The following is a 20032-nucleotide window of genomic DNA, read 5'->3' as shown; positions in this document are numbered from 1 at the left end:
CTAGACTCATTCGCCAGCACTTGGCCCATATCCCTCTAAAGCCTTATGCATATACCCATCCAGATGCCTTTTAAATGCTGCAATTGTCCCAGCCTCCACCACTTCCTCTGGCAGCTCATTCACACACTCATGACCCTCTGCATGAAAAAGTTGCCCTTTAGGTCCCTTTTAACTTTTTCTCTCTCACCCTAAACCTTTGCCCTCTAGCTCCCAGAGACAAGACCTTATATATTTAACCTATCCATGCCCCTCATGGTTTTATAAACCTCTATAAGGTCACCCCTAAGCCTTCAATGCTCCAGGGAAAACAGCCCCAGCCCATTCAACCTCTCCCTGTAGCTCAAATCCTCCAACCCTGGCAACATCCTTGTAAATCTTTTCTGAACTCTTTCAAGTTCCATGAATTCACCATTTTCCAATTGAAAAACTTGAAGAGCAACTTAGGAGTAATAATTTTGTACTGCTCACCAATCAATGAATATTTGCTATGTTAGGAATCAAATACTTCACTTGTTCAGAAAGTATAAATGTATTTGCAATTTTAGCAGGTGAGCCTACATATTTAGTAACAGATGCTAAATTGATAGGCAGCAGAATGAGTCAAGGACAGTTTGTGTACTTTTCCATTCATTTCAATAATAAGCCCCTCATTGACTTAAATTGTTGTATACTCATGTTATTCCTTAATGATGCCCTTGCTGAAGTTATTAGCCATATCTTATCAGTGCTGCCCATTTTATTTTGTTTGCCAGAAATCAGCTCAAAAAGCATCAACATGAATTTTTCTGAAATATTGACAGAAATTTAAGGCTTATAGTCTCCAATGACCTGTATGTACCTCTGCACTTGATGTGAAAGGCAATCACAGAGCCTCAATGAGCCCCAATCACTTGAACTTTTCTTATTAACAGGAGGATTATCGCCGGCTCCTAACCAAGTATGCTGAAGCAGAAAATACAATTGATCGATTACGGATTGGGGCTAAGGTAGGGAGATACTCATACTGAATGAAACAAAGCAAGATTCGAATGTATGTGATGGTTTACCTGACCGCCAAGGTGCTTTTCAGTTCTTGAATACATTTGAAGTGTAGTTGCTGTTGTGATTTTGGGAATGCAGCAACCAATTTGTGTGCAGCGAACGGTGATGATAATGATCAGACATTTTGTTCTTTTCTGGCGTTGATTGAAGTATGATAACTGCCTGGCTTTTCTTTGAAATAATTCCATGGGATATTTCACATTGCCAAGCAGACAGATCGATCATCTGCTTAATATCTCCTGTAAAAGGATCGTGTGACACTACCCCATAACTGTATTGGTGAGTCCGCCTTGATTTTAGTGCCTAAGTCTTGGAATGAAACATAATTTCAGATTGTGATTCAGATGTAAGACCACTTCCAAATGATCCACAATAACTGTGCTAATGTGTGAAGAAAATACTTTAATTTAGAAATTATGGCTTGCAAGTCAGAAATTTTGACCAGCTTTGCTAATGATGTCTGGTTGCCAAAATGGCCAATGTAGTGGCCGCTGGTGTGTGCACAGACATGGGATGGTGATATTAGTTGGCTGTGGATGGGAACACTCTGCATTTCCTGTTCAGTGTGTGACAATATTACGGCTTTAAGAGGTCATTTTTCCTTTTTTGAAAGAGAGGTTTTAAAGCTGAGATAGTGGGCAGTCGAAAAGCTTGTGCGGCCTTGGGTTCTTTTAAAAAGATGGAACAATGGAAGCAGCCTGACTGGGTGGGGTCAAGCTCCCACAAAACCAGAATTTTTAGTCTTAGTTTTCAATAGTTGCTGTTGGGGTCTTGGAAAAAGTGGAAGCTTTTTTTCTCTCAGTTACACTCAAAAGCTGGGGGTTTCTTCCTGGTGCTGGAGTCACATGTGAGACGATCTGTTTTCTGAATTTGCCTTTTTTGCCAAGGCATGTGTTGATGGGATGTTACTATATTGGAACAGTTAATTAGTAATAGTTGCTGTATCTATTATTCTGTTAAGCTTTCCAGTAGAGTTAGATTATTCCAATTCCTTCTTTCTTTTGTTGTATTTTAACTGTAGTGGGTGAATAGAGTATGTTTTGCTTTAAATCATGCACATTGATTCTTTTATTCATCAATGATAGTTTGACCAATCAAATTGCATCTGTTATGCAACATCTTACAACTACCTTTTAAAATAGGAATGCTACAGTCTGGACTATCTTTGGAATATTTTGAGTGGGTTTGGTCTGGTGGTACCAGTCCATGCACATACTGCTTCTCCTATACTTCACAGTCATTTGTTTTCAGAGCAACAGCCAAAGTTGAATCAGTAAATGATCAAATCACTTGATTGTCTCAGATTCCCTTTATTGCTCTAATATGATGAGTGTTACCACATTACTGGAGGAAATCATTCTTACAGGCTGCAGTGAAATTACACACTCTTTGATTTTCCTGCATGAGGAAGAAAATGTTGCCCCTGCAGGTGACTAAACTAAACAGCAGCAGCTCGTGTACAGTGTTAAATCTGATCCATTCTCAACAGCTTTTGGCAATGTGATGTCTTCTGTAGTCAGCAGATGAAGGTCTACAGAGTTGAAAGCTAGCCTCAAGACAACTATATAGCAACTGCAAATTTTTTTAAAACTCATCTGGTGCTTTGATGCCCTTTAAGAAATGAAATGTGCCATCATTACCAGCTCTGGCCTACATGGGACTCCAGACCAATTGCAATGTGGATAACTCCTATTGGCCCTCTGAGACAGACAAGCAATCCATTCAGTTCTAGGGTAATTAGGGATGGACAAAAAATGCTGGCCTTGCACATCCTATTAATGAGTTGGTTCTGCTGGGATTTGTTGCAGTAACTTGACTGAAGCAGGACTTTTCACGCCCATCTCTTCCATCTTCTCTTGGTCCCAGAACTTGTTCTCGCGTCCAGTTTGTTTGCTGCTGGAGTTGAGCATTCCAGATAGCAGCTTTGAAATGAGCCCTTTCATTTTTGTTTGTTCAGTTCCTGCCAGACAAAACACGTTGCAAATTGTGTCGCTGTGTTGCTGGAAGGTGATATCACATTGCAGGACCATGCTGCTCAATGTGCACACTCCTCACTCCACTTGGTGGCAGCACTTGCAATAAGCACAACTTTTTGTTTGGACGATCGTGTATTATAACCTAAAGCCAAACGGATGAACAAATCCAATAGAGAATTCAAGAGAAGCTTCCTAACCAAATACACAATAAGAATTCAGAACCTGCTGACAGAAGGAGTGGTTGTATCAAACAGCACAAAGAAATTTAAATCAAAATCCAATAAATAAGATAAAGTGAATAGCAGGATATACTGAGAAACTTACATGGAAAGGAATGGGAAAAGGATGTTGCCTGGTCTGGAGGGAAGGTCTTATGAGGAACGGCTGAGAGACTTGAACCTGTTCTCATTGGAAAGAATAAGGCTGAGAGGGGATTTGATGGAGACACACAAGATGGTCAGAGGATTAGATAGGGTAGACAGTGAAAGTCTTTTTCCTAGGATGATGATGTCAGCTTGTACGAAGGGGAATAACTACAAATTGAGTTGTGATAGATTTAAGACAGATATCAGAGGCAGGTTCTTTACTCAGAGAGTGGTACGGGTGTGGAATGCCCTACCTGCCAATGCAGTTAACTTAGCCACATCAGAGAGATTTAAACAATCCTTGAATAAGCACATGGATGGTGGTAGGATAGTGTAGGGGGATGAGCTGAGAATAGTTCACAGGTCGGCGAAACATTGAGGGCTGAAGGACCTGTTCTGCACTGTGTTGTTCTACGTTCTAAGTTTGTTTGACCATAATTGCTGACATACCCAGGCCAAATACCGTGTTGAGCTATATGTTCCATGTAGCATGAAATAAATATATTTGACTCCCCTGTATATAGAGTTTGGTGGCATTCTGTATAATAATTTGAAATGAATTTCCAAGCTGCAATGCTGTAAAAGCATTCACCTACTCTCTGGAGTAGTTGGGGATACATTTCCGTCACAGGAATAGACAGTAATTCTGCTGGATTTGGTCAATAAGGTCTTTATTTCACAGCAGCCTCTCGATGAGGAAGATTTTCGACACATGGACACCTGTTTTCCACCTGGAAACTGGGACATCTTGCAAATAAATATGCTCTTCTCAGGGCTAGTTTCATTATTTGGGTCAGGACTGGGTAATGATCAAATTCCACAAGGGATTATTTGTCAAAGCTTTGGGAATGTTAACTGATTGATAGCAAGAAATCTTTCAAGAGGAATTTATCATGTTTTGCATTTTTTTGGCGGGGAGGAATCTCTCTACTCCTGCCGGGAATGTACAAAAGTCGTAAATTATTGTTTCCAAAGAGGTGATTATGCATGATTGTTCAAGGGGACATGAGCAACACAATTTATCTGCTTTGTTTATCACACTGGGTATTTCAGTGTTCGCATGATTGACAATGACTTTATCTTGTTACACTGTTCCATAATCTGAGTTATACCTGGTTGGCATGTTAGCCCATAGAAATGATAGAATGCAGGAGGGGATCATTCAGCCCATATTGTCCATGCTGATCCAAAGACATTGAGATACCCTTTCTAATCCCATCTTCCTGCACAGAGCCCATAGCGCTATAATTTACAACACTCAAAGTGCAGAACCAGGTTTTGTTTTAAGAGTTTATGGCCTCTGCCTCAACCACTGGCTCAAGCAGCAAATTCCAAGCACCCACCACCCTCTGTGTTAAAACAAATTTTCTTCATGTCCACTCTAATCCTTTTCCCAATTACCTTGAATCGATGACCTCTGTTCTTTGAACTCACTGCCAAGTGAGTCAGGTTGTTCCTGTCTCCTCTATCCCTCCCGCTCACAATTTTGTTTACCTTAGCCATGTCACCCCCTCAGCCTTCCCTGTTTGAAGGAAAACAACCCTAATCTCTCCGGTGTTTGCCATTTTCACCACAGTCAGAAAGAGATTTTGCCCAGGCCCTTTCTCATGTAATATTTAACCATTGACGTTGATGCCTTCTCGACTGTATTCTCAGACCTGTTTAAAGAATTACAAGCCTTTGTCTCATTTTGTTCCCAACCTATTGGAAGAATTGCTTGGAAGCCCCATTCTCTGACATTGACCTCCAACACCCTCGACAGTCAGGGCACCAACTCCTGCATATACTATTGCATGTGTTTTTGAATCCTTTTTGTCTCCTGTGACACAGTCAGTGTAAATTCTTACCTGCTGCTCGAATTGCCCCCATTATCTGGTGGATGGCGGTGGTACATAGCCAGCTGGAAGGGGGTGAATGTATTAAGTTGTCGTTTCGACCTGCAGCAGGGCGCTAACAGACTGTGGCAAGGTGCTGTCGGAGCTGTTGGAACTGCTTAGGAGCTCCATAAATAATCATGTCATCATAAAAGCTGTGAGAATCTATCTTAGTCAGTGTTCACTTATCTGCATTTGGCAGTTTATTTGGGCTGATTCCTGTCAAAAACATGATTGAGCCAAGACTGAGAGAAAGACGATTGCTCAAGGTGCTCAATGGTATTTCCTCATCACTGCTTGAACAGATACGTACATTATTTTCCTCCATTGGCCCTTCGTTTATTAGATACCTCGTTATAACATCTGCTGCTGTTGGATGGAAAGTTTGTAACTAATGCTGGGTATATCATAAATTTTATTGAGTCAGTTTTATATTTGCATTGGCGCAAGTGAGCAGCTCCTGGGGATTGTGAGGAATTGTTTTAGCATCTTAGCAGAGCCAACAGCACACCTTATTGTTCTCCTTTTGGGAATGTTCTATTATGGAGCAATGTATGCTTGTCAGATAAGGTATTACATAGCTTGTGACTACAAGCCCGTTGTGGGTGGGTGGGTATGTGTTTAAGACTGCCTAAGTATCTTAATTATTGAAACAGTTCTCTTAACAGGCACACCTAGTGTAAACATTCACTGAGTTAAAATCCAGGCAGGTTATTAACCTGAATGACACACGCTACAAGATTGTAATTGAAGTGACTCAAAGTAACACTGCACAAATGTTACCCATTGCTCCAGGAAATCCGACAGTTTTTAACTGAGAACTGCCTTCATCAATGTCAAGGAAAAGTAGCTGTATCATTTTATTGCAATTTTTTTTTGCATTGTAGTGATGTGTTTTGGCACAGGATTTTTTTGTGTGTGGATATAATACATGTTCACATGTGTTTGTGTTTAGGAAATAAATGCCAAAAATCTCAGATATAACTTTCATAAAGGCATTGTAAAGGCCTTGTAGGAGCAAATGACTCGATGACAAAATCTGAACTGAAATCAAAAAATGCTGGCGTTCACAGCAGGTCAGGCAGCATTGTAACGGCCTTGTAACTTTGCTAAGGAGTAATTTTTTTTTTACATTGTAGCTACTTCAATCACATTGTATTATGGTGCAGCAGTCTCTGACATCATACACCAAGGCTGATTTTTGCAACAGGGCAATGCTTATATAATATGATGAATAATCATTTGAAAAAGCCTGTCAGTAATGTTGTGTGGGTGATGGCACTTATTTAGGCTATTCAAATTTCCATTCTTTCTAAATGAAAATGGTACTTTTCAAAAATCCATCCCTTGGCAGACTGTGGGACTAACATAATGCAGCAGAAACACAGAGAATGGTTGAGGCACAGAACCATTTCATTGGGAATTTGAACTAATGATGCCCCCAGTGCAAATCATTCCTGACTGATATGATGGAGCTCAGATTTTCTGAAGCAGTAACAAGAGAATTGGTGAAAAGGATAATAATACATAATCCAACTTAACTCGATTTGATTTGATTTGATTTGATTTATTGTCATGTATTATAAAATACAGTGAAAAATGTTGCTACTCTTCAGTAACATCTTAAAGCACAGAAAAAATAAACCAAAATGTAGAATATAAAGGCAGAAAAATAAAACAATAAGTTCAACCTTACAGTCCCTCATGTTAGGTGCTCTGTCATGGGCCATGGGCATGTGAACAATGAATTGTATTTCCTAATATCACAATATAGATTTCATTGCCAGAATTATTCCAAGTGTGCTGAAATGTAGCCAATGCTTTCTATGTATTGTGGAATGTAACTCATAGTTACTCAGCAATCACAAACGTGCATGAACGACTGGAAGTGACATCTCAGAGCAGCTTAATCAAAATTATTTCATAATTGGCTCTTCAGTTTCCACTTTTCATAGAAATATTTGAATTCTATGGCTCAGGTGAATTTTATGCTTCTGCACGTGCACATCCAGAATGTGCTCAGAACATTGTAAGAAATACAACACCATTCAATACTATGGGGATATTGTACTCAATTAGAGTGGAGATGAGGAGGTTATTCAGATCCTATGGAGTCTGAAGTAAAGTCGATGTTAGAAGGTGTGAAGGAGCATGCAGAAAGGGTACATATTACATTTGTTATGGGAATGTGGAGGAAGACATTGAAGTCAGATGCTCAGGAGAACGACAACATCTCAGACATGATGAAATTGTATAATTAATTATGTTTTGCAATGATTGGGAGGTTTCTGAGAAAAAAAGGTGTGGGATCTTATAATGTGGCTGTAATGTTTGCAGTGAGTTCCTCTGTCACCGCTGTGAACTCCCCACCAACAAGCTGTGGAAGCTATTTGGCAAATAGTTGGGAATGGTGGCATGTCTGAACTTGAATGGATCCATGTGGTGTTAAACTATTGCTAATACTGATGGTTTGTTTATTTCACATCAGCTCAGGGTTTCATAGCAACTAAGTAACCTTATGAAGAATAGTAAAAATCCTGTTACAGGTGAGACTAGGATTTTGCTTTTTCCTCATTGTCAGGAAAATTGCGAGTCAGATTTTCTTCTACAGTTCACAAATTCAAAATGCTCTTATTTGGAGAAACAGAGGATTGGTGGTGGATGAAAAGTGACCTTGAAAATTAGTTGTTGTTTGTTTTACAGTGTAGGAGAAATTTATGGTGCGTTTGACTCATGCTGTTCCTAACTTGTGGCACTCCCATGTTGGAATGAGAAAGTATTTCATTCTTTTATTATCCTCCAGACAAATCAACATTAGCCCCAAGCGATGAGGGGGAAATATCCCCGGGTTTCTCTTGTTTTAAAACATGAACCAAGATAGTTCTTCCCAACCTTGGTGGTGTGTGGAGGGTCATTCCCTGCTTAGAAAATGCAGAATCTCCAGTATGTTGCAACCAATCACGGGTTAGGACCATTTCCAAGCCACGACTCTGTCTTGCTGACAATGTTCCAATTATCAACTAACTGTTTTGCTATCCAGTAGCAGGTTTGGGGGCTGTAGATCCAGTCATGAATGTAAAGAGGCTGCCAGGTTCAGAAAAGATTTACAAGGATGTTGCCAGGGTTGGAAGGTTTGAACAATAGGGTGAGGCTGAATAGGCTGGAGCTGTTTTTCCTGGAGTGTTAGAGGCTAAGGAGTGACCTTATAGAGGTTTATAAAATCATGAGGGGCATGGACAGGCCAAATAGACAAAGTCTTTTCCCTGGGGTGGGGGAGTCCAGAACTAGAGGGCATAGGTTTAGGGTGAGAGGGTAAAAATTTAAAAGGGTACTAAGAGGCAACTTTTTCATGGAGAGGGTGGTGCATGTATGGAATGAGCTGCCAGAGGAAGTGGTAGAGGCTGGTATGATTACAGCATTTAAGGGCTTCTGAATGGGTACATGAATAGAAAGGGTTTCGTGGGATATAGACCATGTACTGGCAAATAGGATTAGATTAATTTAGGATATCTGGTTGGCATGCACAAGTTCACCAAAGGGTTTGTTTCCAAGCTGTACATCTCTATGACTCAATATAATCACTGGCAAGCCACCTCCAGATCTCAATTGGACACAACCATGCTAAGGGACTACAATTCCGATACTGGAGAGGTAAACATTCCCGGTTCCACCTTGCCACTGACCAGACTCAGCAGGACTCATTAGCTGTGACCTGGCACTTTGCAAACCTCTTTCCAGCTACTTTTGCGGTCAAAGGCACCTCGAAAGAAGACTCTATCGACAATGGCAATTTGGTCAAGGTGCAAGACAGGAGCTTCCCCTGTATTGTTATTTTCTGAATAAATCTCTAAAATCTAACTGAGGAAACCAACTGGAAGAAAATCGAACATTCTGGCTAAAGAACCAGTGATAGTATTTGGATTGTAATTTTGATCCATGTGGCTTATCTGTGGAACAGCGAAAAGCATTATCTTTTTTTAATTCAGCCTAAATCATTTTTCTCATTTAGAGTCATAGTGATGTACAACATGGAAACAGACCCTTCGGTCCAACTCGTCCATGCTGACCAGATATCCTAACTATCCTATCTACCTGCAACTGCACTTTCAAAGAGCTATGAACCTGCACTCCAAGATCTCTTTGTTCAGCAACACTCCCTAGGACCTGAGCGTAAAGTGTATAAGTCCTGCTAAGATTTGCTTTCCCAAAATGCAGCACCTCACATTTATCTGAATTAAACTCCATCTGCCACTTCTCAGCCCATTGGCCCATCTGATCAAGATCTCATTGTAATCTGAGGTAACTTCCTTCGCTGTCTACTACACCTCCAATTTTGGTGTCATCAACAAAGTTACTAACTTTACCTCTTATGCTCACATCCAAATCATTTATATAAATAATGAAAAGCAGTGGACCCAGCCCTGATCCTTGTGGCACTCCACTGATCACAGACCTCCAGTCTGGAAAATAACCCTCCACTACCACCCTGTGTCTTCTACCTTTTGAGACAATTCTGTATCCAAATGGCTAGTTCTCCCTGTATTCCATGAGATTTAAGCTTGTTCACCAGTCTTCTATGGGGAACCTTGTTGAACACCTTACTGAAGTATATATAGATCACATCTACCACTCTGCCCTCATCAATCCTCTTTGTTACTTGTTCAAAAAAACTCAATCAAGTTTGTGAGACATGATTTCCCATACACAAAGCCATGTTGACTATTCGTAATCAATTTTTGCCTTTCCAAATACATGTGCATCCTATCCCTCAGGATTCCCTCCAACAACTTGCCCACCACTAACGTCCAGCTCACTGGTCTATAGTTCCCTGGCTTGTCCATACTACCTTTCTTAAACAGTGGCACCATGTTAATCAACCTCCAGTCTTCCGGCACCTCATCTGTGACTATCAATAATACAAATAACTCAGCAAGAGGCCCAGCAATCATTTGCCTGGCTTCCCACAGATTTCTAGGGTACACCTGATCAGGTCCTGGGGGTTTATCTACTTATATGTGTTTCAAGACATCCAGCACAACCTCCTCTGTAATATGGACATTTTTCAAGGTATCACCATCTATTTCCCTACATTCTTCGCGAAAGAGAAGTTGAAAAGAAAAATAAATTGGCCACTGCATATTTCTCAGCATTTGATATTCATTCAGTGGGTGGACTAACATGTAATTCTTGAAGTTAGCACCAGCCCTATCTCCTAAGTGGATTTTTCTGCTTTCCTGGGAAAATCCTTAGCGATCCTCTTTGATCCCATCACTATACAATCTGCTCTGGAAGGCTGGCTGTTTCCAAAGCTTTCCTTCTTTGTGTTTGATATTTTACTTGAGGCTGAAGATGGAGCTTGAATTATTCCCCATGGAGTCTAAGCACTGGAAACCTGGAGAAAGTGAAATCTTGGCAGGGGCCTCCAATAGGAAGGGCTCCGACTGTGAAAACTGAGCAATGTGTCTACTGAGTACAGAGACGTGTCAACATTAACAACATCCCTACAGCTAATGCTTGAGTAGCAGTTCTGTAAATTAAGCTACTTACAGTTTAAAAAAAAGGGTTTGTAGAGTTAGTGTTATGGACCAAACCAAATTCCCTCAAAATATATTAAGAAGATAGCCTAGGCCTAGGGCTTTTGTTTTTACTTTAAAGGTGAGTGTAAGGTGTTGCGTTCCAGATACGATTCAAATGGTCAAACTTTTCGATTTTAAGCAAATACACTTTATTATTACATGGCAATTAAAATACAGAGTCTAGACTAGAGAGGTGCTGGAAAAGCACGGCAGCTCAGGCAGCCTCCAAGGAGCAGTAAAATCGACATTTTGGGCAAAAGCCCTTCATGGGGAATACAGGCAGAGAAGTCTCCTCTACATTGGGGAGACTGGGTGCCTCCTAGCAGAGCGCTTTAGGGAACATCTCTGGGACACCCGCATCAATCAACCACACAGACCCATGGCCTAACATTTCAACTCCCCCTCCCACTCTGCCGAGGACATGGAGGTCCTGAGCCTCCTTCACCGCCGCTCCCTCACCACCAGACGCCTGGAGGAAGAACGCCTCATCTTCCGCCTCTGGACGTTTCAACCCCAGGGCATCAATGTGGACTTCAACAGTTTCTTCATTTCCCCTTCCCCCACCTCACCCCAGTTCCAAACTTCCAGCTCAGCACTGTCCCCGTGACTTGTGTCCTACCTGCCTATCTTCCTTTCCTCCTATCTACTCCACCCTCCTCCCTGACCTATCACCTTCATCCCCTCCCCCCATTCACCTATTGTACTCTATGCTACTTTCTCCCCACACCACCCTCCTCTAGCTTATCTCTCCACCCTTCAGGCTCTCTGCCTTTATTCCTGATGAAGGGCTTTTGCCTGAAACGTTGATTTTACTGCTCCTCAGATGCTGCCTGAACTGCTGTGCTTTTCCAGCACCACTAATCCAGAATCTGGTTTCCAGCATCTGCAGACATTGTTTTTACCTGCAATTATTATCTGACAAGCTCTGAACCAATTTATAGTAATATACTGTAAGTGCAAACCTAACCTGACCAACGGTTGATATTTTTAAAACCTGAAACAGAATATAAGGTACAGTGAAGGTACAGAATTTCAGTCTTACGCTGTTGGAAATTGGTTCTCGTTTTGAGATTAAAAATACAGAATTGTCAAAATATTCTGCATTTGGACTATAGGGAAGTTTTTGCAGTAGAAAATACTTAATTAAGTAGAGTACCTGTGTATTAGACTGTTAAATCTGATTTGTGATAACATGTGTATGATCAGATTCTGTCAAGGTGGCCTGATTTACTTTGTATTTTGAATAAGTGATGACGTTGGGATAGGTACATAAAGACCAGCTATTTCCTAAGAACTTTGTGACAAGAAGATTTAAAGGACTGTGAGAGTGTCAGGTGTGAAATACGCCTGGCTAGTGTTCTGATTGTTGTTCCTTTTTTTATTTCAAAAATATACTTTACTCATAAAATACTTTGATGATCTGTACAACCGGACATGCCATACATATGTAAACATTCATTTTGTTTGCATACCGAAAACAGAGTAATCATCCCTATTTACAGGTCGGTACGATTACATTTTTAGCTGAGGCGTCAGCGGAGCCCAAATGATTGCGTGGGCCCCCTGTTCTTCTTAGGCAGGCAGATGTTACACGGTGGTCTTTCCCCACCGCGCCTTGCGGCAGCTGCCCCAAGCTTCAGCGCGTCCCTTAACAGAGTCCTGGACCTTGGAATGTGCCAGTCTGCCACACTCATTCGGGGTCAACTCCTTCAGCTGGAAGATCAACAGGTTTTAGACCGCCCAGAAAGCGTCCTTCGCCGAGTTGATGATCCTCCAGGCACAGTTGATGTTCGTCTCGGTGTGTGTCCTGGGGATCAGGCCGTAGAGCACGGAGTCCCGCGTCACGGCGCTGCTCAGGACGAACCTCGACAAACACCACTGCATTCCTCTCCAGACTTCCTTTGTGTAGGCACATTCCAGAAGGAGGTGTGTGACAGTCTCGTCCCCTCCACAGCCGCTTCGAGGGCAGCGTGCGGTGCAGCTGAGAGTCCGGGCGTGCATAAAGGATCTCACAGACAGAGCCCTTCTCACCACCAGCCAAGCCATGTCTTGGTGTTTGTTGGAAAGTTCTGGCGATGAGGCATTCTGCCAAATGGCTTTGACAGTCTGCTCAGGGAACCGCTCGATAGGATCCGCCCTCTCCTTTTCCCGAAGGGTCGCAAGGACACTACATGCTGACCACTTCCTGATAGACTTGTGGTTAAAGGTGTTTTTCTTCATAAACTTCTCCACGAAGGACAAGTGATACGGAACGGTCCAACTACTCGGAGCCTTCCATGGCAGCGAGGCCAGGCCCATCCTTCGCAACACCGGGGACAGGTAGAACCTCAGTACGTAGTGACACTTGGTGTTTGCGTACCAGGGATCCACGCACAGCTTGATGCAGCCACACACAAAGGTGGCCATCAGGGTGAGGGTGGCATTGGGTGTGTTTTTTCCCCCGTTGCCCAGAGCTTTGTACAGCGAGTCCTTCGGACCTGGTCCATCTTTGACCTCCATATAAACTGGAAGATGGCCCGGGTGACTGCAGCGGCATAGGTTCTGGGAATAGGCCAGACCTGTGCCACGTATAATAGCAATGACAGTGCCTCACACCTGATGACCAGGTTTTTTCCCACAATGGAGAGCAACTGTAGCTTCCATCTGCCCAGTTTCTGCCTCACTTTGCTGATACGCTCCTCCCAAGACTTGGCGCATGTCCCAGCCCCCCCGAACCAAATACCCAACACCTTCAGGTGGTCGGTCCTGACGGTGAAGGGAATCGAGGATTGGTCGGCCCAGTTCCCGAAGAGCATGGCCTCGCTCTTGCCTCGGTTTACCTTGGCCCCTGAGGCCTGTTCGAACTGGTCACAAATGCACATGAGTCTGCGCACAGACAGCGGATCCGAGCAGAAAACGGCAACGTCATCCATATACAAGGAGGCCTTAACCTGTAGGCCTCCACTTCCAGGAATAGTCACCCCTCTCAGGCTCGCAACCTTCCTGGTGGACTCGGCAAATGGCTCTATGCAGCACACAAACAAGACAGGAGGGAGAGGGCAGCCCTGCCTGACTCCAGATCTGACTGGGAAGCTATCTGATTCCCACCCATTGATTGAGACTGCACTGACAATGTTGGTGTAGAGCAATCTGATCCAATTGCAGATTCCCTCCCCAAAGCCCATTTTGGAGACAACATCTCTCATATACGTATGTGATATCCTGTCAAAGGCTTTCTCCTGGTCCAGGCTGATCAGGCAGGTGTCCAACCCCCTGTCCTGCACGTAGGCGATCGTATCCCTGAAGAGTGCGAGACTCTCGGCGATCTTCCTGCCCAGTACAGCACAGGTTTGGTCAGGGTGAATCACCGACCCCAGAGCAGACCTGACCCGGTTGGTGATTACCTTTGACAGAATTTTGTAATCCGCATTCAACAGTGAGATTGGTCTCCAATTTCTGATTTCCTCCCTCTCCCCCTTCCGCTTGTAGATGAGGGTGATGATGCCTTTCCTCATGGATTCACTCATGGTACCTGCCCGAAGCATACTGACATACACCTCCAGCAGGTCCTGGCCAATCAAGTCCCACAGAGCGGAATAGAGCTCGACCGGTAAGCCGTTACTTCCGGGAGTTTTATTCTTTTCGAAGGACTCGAGGGCCTTGGTCAGCTCGTCCAGAGATAGCGGCTGGTCCAGCCTCTCGCGTGTTCTGTCGTCTAAGACCTCCGTGATAGAGGACAGGAACGACTGGGCGCTCTGTCTCTTCCTCTGGTGACAATCCTCCTTGCACCCATCCTCACTGTCGGAAGAGCTGCCTGTATCCTCGGCATGTAGGTGTCGCTTCCCCCTTCGCTGGGTGGCTTTGGGAGGTTTCCTCTTCCTGCTTTTGACAGTAATCCAATCCTCTACCTCCTTTGTTCCCTCGTCTTCCATTTCCTCCGTCTGTCTTGAAGGAGCTTGGATCGGCTGCTGCATCTCCCCACTGTCTGCTGTCTGCTCCGCTACAGCCTGCCCTTCCTTCTGGGTGCCTCCAGACACCGTTCCCATGCTGTTTTGTGGTACCTCACTGGTCTTAGGCGGTCCACGGCTCGTGTTGCCACCTCCGGCCATCTGTGCGTAGGTGGCGGCCCCTCGTCTTGGGCAGGCCTTGGACATGTAGCCCACCTCTCCACACAGATTACAGTTCTAGGCCTCCTTACATTCCTTGGTCGGGTGGCCTTCCTGCTTGCAGTTTCGGCAGACGGTCACCTTACAATCCGCCGCCATGTGGCCTGACCTCCCGCAGGTTCGGCACACTCTCGGCAGCCCTACGTATGTCAGGTAACCTCTGCTTCCTCCAATGGCAAAGCTGGAGGGTGGGTGGAGGATGTTCCCACTAGCATCGACCCTCAGGGATACCCTGACCTGTTGTTTGCTGGTCCAGATCCCGAAAGGATCGACCACATCGGAACTCTCTCCCTCGACCTGGACGTATCTTCTCACGAAGGTCAGGACATCTGCTGCTGGGACGTGGGGGTTGTACATCTGGATTGTTACAACCCGACTCCTCTGTGCAGGAAGCACACACAATGTGACCGCCGACAAGATGGAGAACAGAGGTTCCCCTTCCTTCTCCTTGAAGACCTTCAGGAGCTGCTCACAATTCTTCACGCTCCTGAAGGTCACATCGAAATAGCCTGCCCCAGGGAAATCCTGCAGGCAGTACATGTCCGCTGCTTCGAACCCGCGGCACTCCAGCAAAATCTTCTTCACGAGCACCGTCCGATCGACCGGTGTGTGCTCCTCCACCTTCTTCACAGTCACCCTGACTGTGTTGCGAATGCCCTGGCCAGGGCTGTGAGCGGCTGCTGAGGCCATAGCTCTGAGGTTGGCTGGTACCTGAATTGGCGTTAGGCCGACGCTTGTTCCTCATTACTTTGAAAAGCAGGAGAAGACTTTCAGAACTACCCTGCTATGCTGCTAATTTTGCATTTCCTCTCAACTTGTACACAACACTGTAAACCACACCTGACTGAGCAACTGATCATTTCTTAATTGGAGAAACCATTTAAAGCAATTTGTAAAATCCACAATTTCGGACTGTTTGCTCACCACTTTTTCCATAAGATATAGGAGTGGAAGTAAGGCCATTCGGCCCATCGAGTCCACTCCACCATTTAATCATGGCTGATGGGCATTTCAACTCCGCTTACCCACACTCTCCCCGTAGCCCTTAATTCCTTGCGAGATCAAGAATTTACCAATCTCTGCCTTGAAGACACCAAACGCCCCAGCTTCCACTGTGCTCCACGACAATAAATTCCACAGGCCCGCCACTCTCTGACTGAAGAAATGTCTCTTCATTTCCGTTCTAAATTGACCCCTTCTAATTCTAAGTTTGTGCCCACGGGTCCTAGTCTCCCCACCTAACAGAAACAATAAACATTTGACAAATTTGTTTCTATTGCAGAAAATCCTCGCAAGTATGATAACAAGTTTGCCTCTCCCTTGCTTTTTTTTCCAGACATTTCTCTGCTGAGCACCATGTGCCTGTAAATGAGTACAGACTCATTTGAATTGAGGCTTTGCACCTTTTGTGTGTACAGTGCAAACACTCAGAAAATATTACCCGAGAAATGTGACATTCAATTAAGCTGATATGTTTATCACATTATCGACCCATTTATTATTAGTAACTGTAAAATCAAGTCAATTTATTTATTATCTGCTAGCACGTTACCTCTAACTCCTTAGTCTCTGAATGTATTCTTGTATTACATCACCAATATAGGCTCCAAAATACTGAGCATTTTGAACACAGCTGCACCAACTCATATCATTTCCTTTCATTGTGAGGGATGAAATGGATTGTAAATACTGGCAAAAACACAGAGACAGAACAGAGACCTTTTTACATTTTAGGGAAACACTTGTTCCATTCATTCGTATTATCTTTGATAGCTTGGTCTGCTCTGCATTAATCAAACACTAAATATAAATGGCACTGAAAAATATTCCAGAAGATTCAATCGTTTACACAGTAGTCCCACAGTCAGCACTAGTCCGTTGAATAAGACCTGTCCTTTCCGGACTGGTCCAGTTTTCCTGGTTCTGTCTTTTTCTTGAATCAGCGTACTAAATTTCATCTTTCGATGCGTCCAATAAGCTAGAATTAACTGTCTCCATGCTTCAAATAGATGCACAAAACTCTAAGATGCTCTGCACAGATTATCATAATTCCTTCAAAGTATCACTCCCTGTAAAATTGATAACCATTATCATTTTGCACCTGGCTGACCATTATTTGCAATAATTCATTTATGTAAATCATTTTTATGGCACGTCTTAAGCTTTTCATTAATTGCGTCATTCTTGTTGTATGTTAATCTTTGTATCATGGAGACTGTGTGTGTTTTTATCACACTGTCATCAGTGTGTTTTGTATGTGAGATATGATTCTTTCTACCCTTTGAACCATTAACTGAATTTAAATCATCCCAACAGCAAGATTTTTGAGTTTTTGAAATAAAGAAAGTTATTTTTTGATATATGCAAGTTCCAGAGAACTCACTCTGACATATATTCACAGTCACACTCAAAATTACTACAGATGAGAAAAACAATGCAATTACAATGTGTGGTTGCCTTAGTCTGTTCCATGGCATGTTTTTAGTTTCTTAGATGAGTGGGTGCTTGAGGAGAAGTAAGAGTCTTATAAAACAGAGAATTCTAAGCAAAATGTGAGGCCCCTTGTAGTCAGTTTTCTAGGAGGTTCATTCTCAAGTGAAAGTCAGATTAGAACAGATTAAAGAGAGTCCTTCTCCTAATATCAAGGTATTGCTGTTTGTTTCAATGGCTGCTTAGTTGCCTTGATAGTTTGATGGCCTTCTAATGGAGTTCTGTCATCCCTAGTTGCTCTTGAGAAGGTGGCTCTGAGCTGCCTTCTTGACCCGCTGTAATTCATCTGTTGTAGGTTGATCCACATCACCCTTCGGGAGGGAATTCTAGAATTTTGACCCAGCAAAGCTGAAAGAACATGATACATTTCCAAATCATCATGGTAAATGGCTTAGAGGGAAACTTGCAAGTGGTGGTGTTCCAATGTATCCGCGCCCCCTTCTTCTAGAGAGGAGTAGTTGTGGATTTGAAAGTTGTATCAGGAACCTTGTTGAATTTCTGTGGCCCTATTAGCATTGGTAGTGGAGGCACTGAATATTTGTGGAAGTGATGCCAATAAAGTGGGCTGCTTCGTCTTGATGTCAATTTTCTTTAGTGTTGTTGGAGCTGTAGTCATTCATCACATTCCTGACTTTTACTTTGTAGGTGATGGATGGCTTTTGGGAGTCAGGAAGTGAGTTACTTGCTGTATGTTTCCCAGCTTCGGCGCTGCTCTTGTAGTCACAGTACTTAGATGGCTGGTCTAATTCAGTTTTTCTCGATGATCGCACCTAGGGTATTGATGAGTGAAAGATTCAGTGATGGTAATGTCATTGAATGTGAAAGAACGATGGTTAGTTTCTGTCTTGGTCGAGATGGTCATTACCCCATCATTTGTGTGGTGTGAACGTTGCTTGCCACTTGTCAGCCCACTCTTGGATATTATCCAGGTCTTGCTGCATTTGAACACACACTGCCTTAATATCTGAGGGGTCGCAAATGGCACAATCATCTGCGAAAATCCCACCTTCTGAACTTATGATGGAGGGAAAGTCATTGATGAAGCAGCTGAAGATGGTTGGGCCTAAGACACAGCCCTGAGGAACTTCTGTAGAAATGATTAGTTCCACCACATGTAGGCCAGACCAGGTAGTTTCCTTACCTAAAGAACATTAGTGAACCAGATGGGTTTTTCCCGATAATTGAAAATGGATTCATGGATATCATTAGACTAGAAATTCAGATGTAGCTCCACAATCGTGGAGCTGAGATGATTGAACACTGACCAACCACAACCATCTTCCGATATGCCAGGTATGACTCCAACCAGCTAAGAGTTTGTTCCTGAGATCCATTGTTTTCATTTTTTCCAGGGCTTCTTGATGCCACTCTCAGTCAAATGTGGCCTTGATGTCAAGGGCTGTCACTCTCACCTCACCTCTGGAATTTAGCTCCTTTGTCCATGTTTGACCCAAGGCTGTAATGAGGTCAGGAGCTGAGTGACCCTGGTGAAACTCAAACTGGGCATCACTGAGCAGGTTAGCGCTGAGCAGGTGCTGCTTGATAGCACTATTGATGACACCTTCCATCACTTTACTGATGAGTGAGAGTAAACTGATGGGGTATTAATTGGCTGGGTTGGACTTGTCCTGAGTTTTGTGTACAGGACATAGCTAGGCAGTTTTCCACATTGTCGGGTAGATGCCAGTGTTAGAGCTTGGCTAGGGCAGCAGCAAGTTTTGGAGCACAAGCCTTCAGTAAAATTGCCGAGTGGTTGTCGAGACCTATAGCCTTTGCAATGCATCCAACAATTTCTTGATATCACATGGTGTGAATGAAATTGGCTGAAGACTGCTATCTGTAATGCTGGGGACCACTGGAGGAGGCTGCGATGGATCATCGGCTGAGCACTTCTGGCTGAAAATTGTTGCAAGCACTTCAGCCTTGTCTTTTGTCCTGATGTTTTGGGCTCTTCCATCATGGAGGATGGGAATATTTGAAATCCTCCACTTCCCCTGGGGCCCGGGTCACTCAACAATCTTGGGAATTTGGTATATGTTCTTTCGGTGATAGCCACAGCCTCCCAGTGGTGCTACTAAGCACAGGCTCTGAGTGACCAGCAGCTCTCAGTAGGTGAGACACCTGCCCGCAGGGTCTTGATTCCAGGGGAAAGCCCACCAGTGACCTCAGCACTGCCTGATTACTTCTTGTTCAGCGGATCATCCCGTATAGAGGCATTGTTGGTGTTTTGCTGGTTCTCCAGGATCCCAATATCTGAACAAGACTCTACCCCAAGTCATAACCTAAAGAATCCAAGGGAAATTACTTTTATACAAAACAATTTAGTTCCACCGTGGTTCCACTGTTCAGGAGGTTGAAAGTAGTGAGGTCAGAAATATGGTTTCAAGGTCGCAAGAGTTCACCAGTAAGTAGGAAGGTGGTTTGAAGTGTGTCTACGTCAATGCTAAGAGCATCCGGAATAAGGTGGGTCAACTTGCAGCACTGATTGATACCTGGGGCTTCGATGTTGTGGCTGTTTCAGAGACATGGATAGAGCAGGGACAGAAATGGTTGTTGCAGGTTCCG

At 43.6% G+C, this 20032-nt stretch overlaps 1 protein-coding gene across 15 annotated transcripts in view; it reads left to right on the top strand.

The window, feature by feature from the left end:
* Positions 1 to 20032, top strand: part of akna (AT-hook transcription factor) — a 214557-nt gene that overhangs the window by 106241 nt on the left and 88284 nt on the right. For all 15 annotated transcript variants that reach the window (XM_072565557.1, XM_072565558.1, XM_072565566.1 and 12 more), the window contains one exon: positions 912 to 986. In XM_072565557.1, the coding sequence (XP_072421658.1) occupies positions 912 to 986 (75 nt within the window). The remainder of the gene's footprint in view (positions 1 to 911; positions 987 to 20032) is intronic.

The sequence above is a fragment of the Chiloscyllium punctatum genome, chromosome 49 (assembly GCF_047496795.1).
Source record: "Chiloscyllium punctatum isolate Juve2018m chromosome 49, sChiPun1.3, whole genome shotgun sequence".
Classification (NCBI taxonomy): Eukaryota; Metazoa; Chordata; class Chondrichthyes; order Orectolobiformes; family Hemiscylliidae; genus Chiloscyllium; species Chiloscyllium punctatum.
Note: the sequence above shows the minus strand (reverse complement) of the source record. Positions and strands in the feature narration are given on the sequence as shown.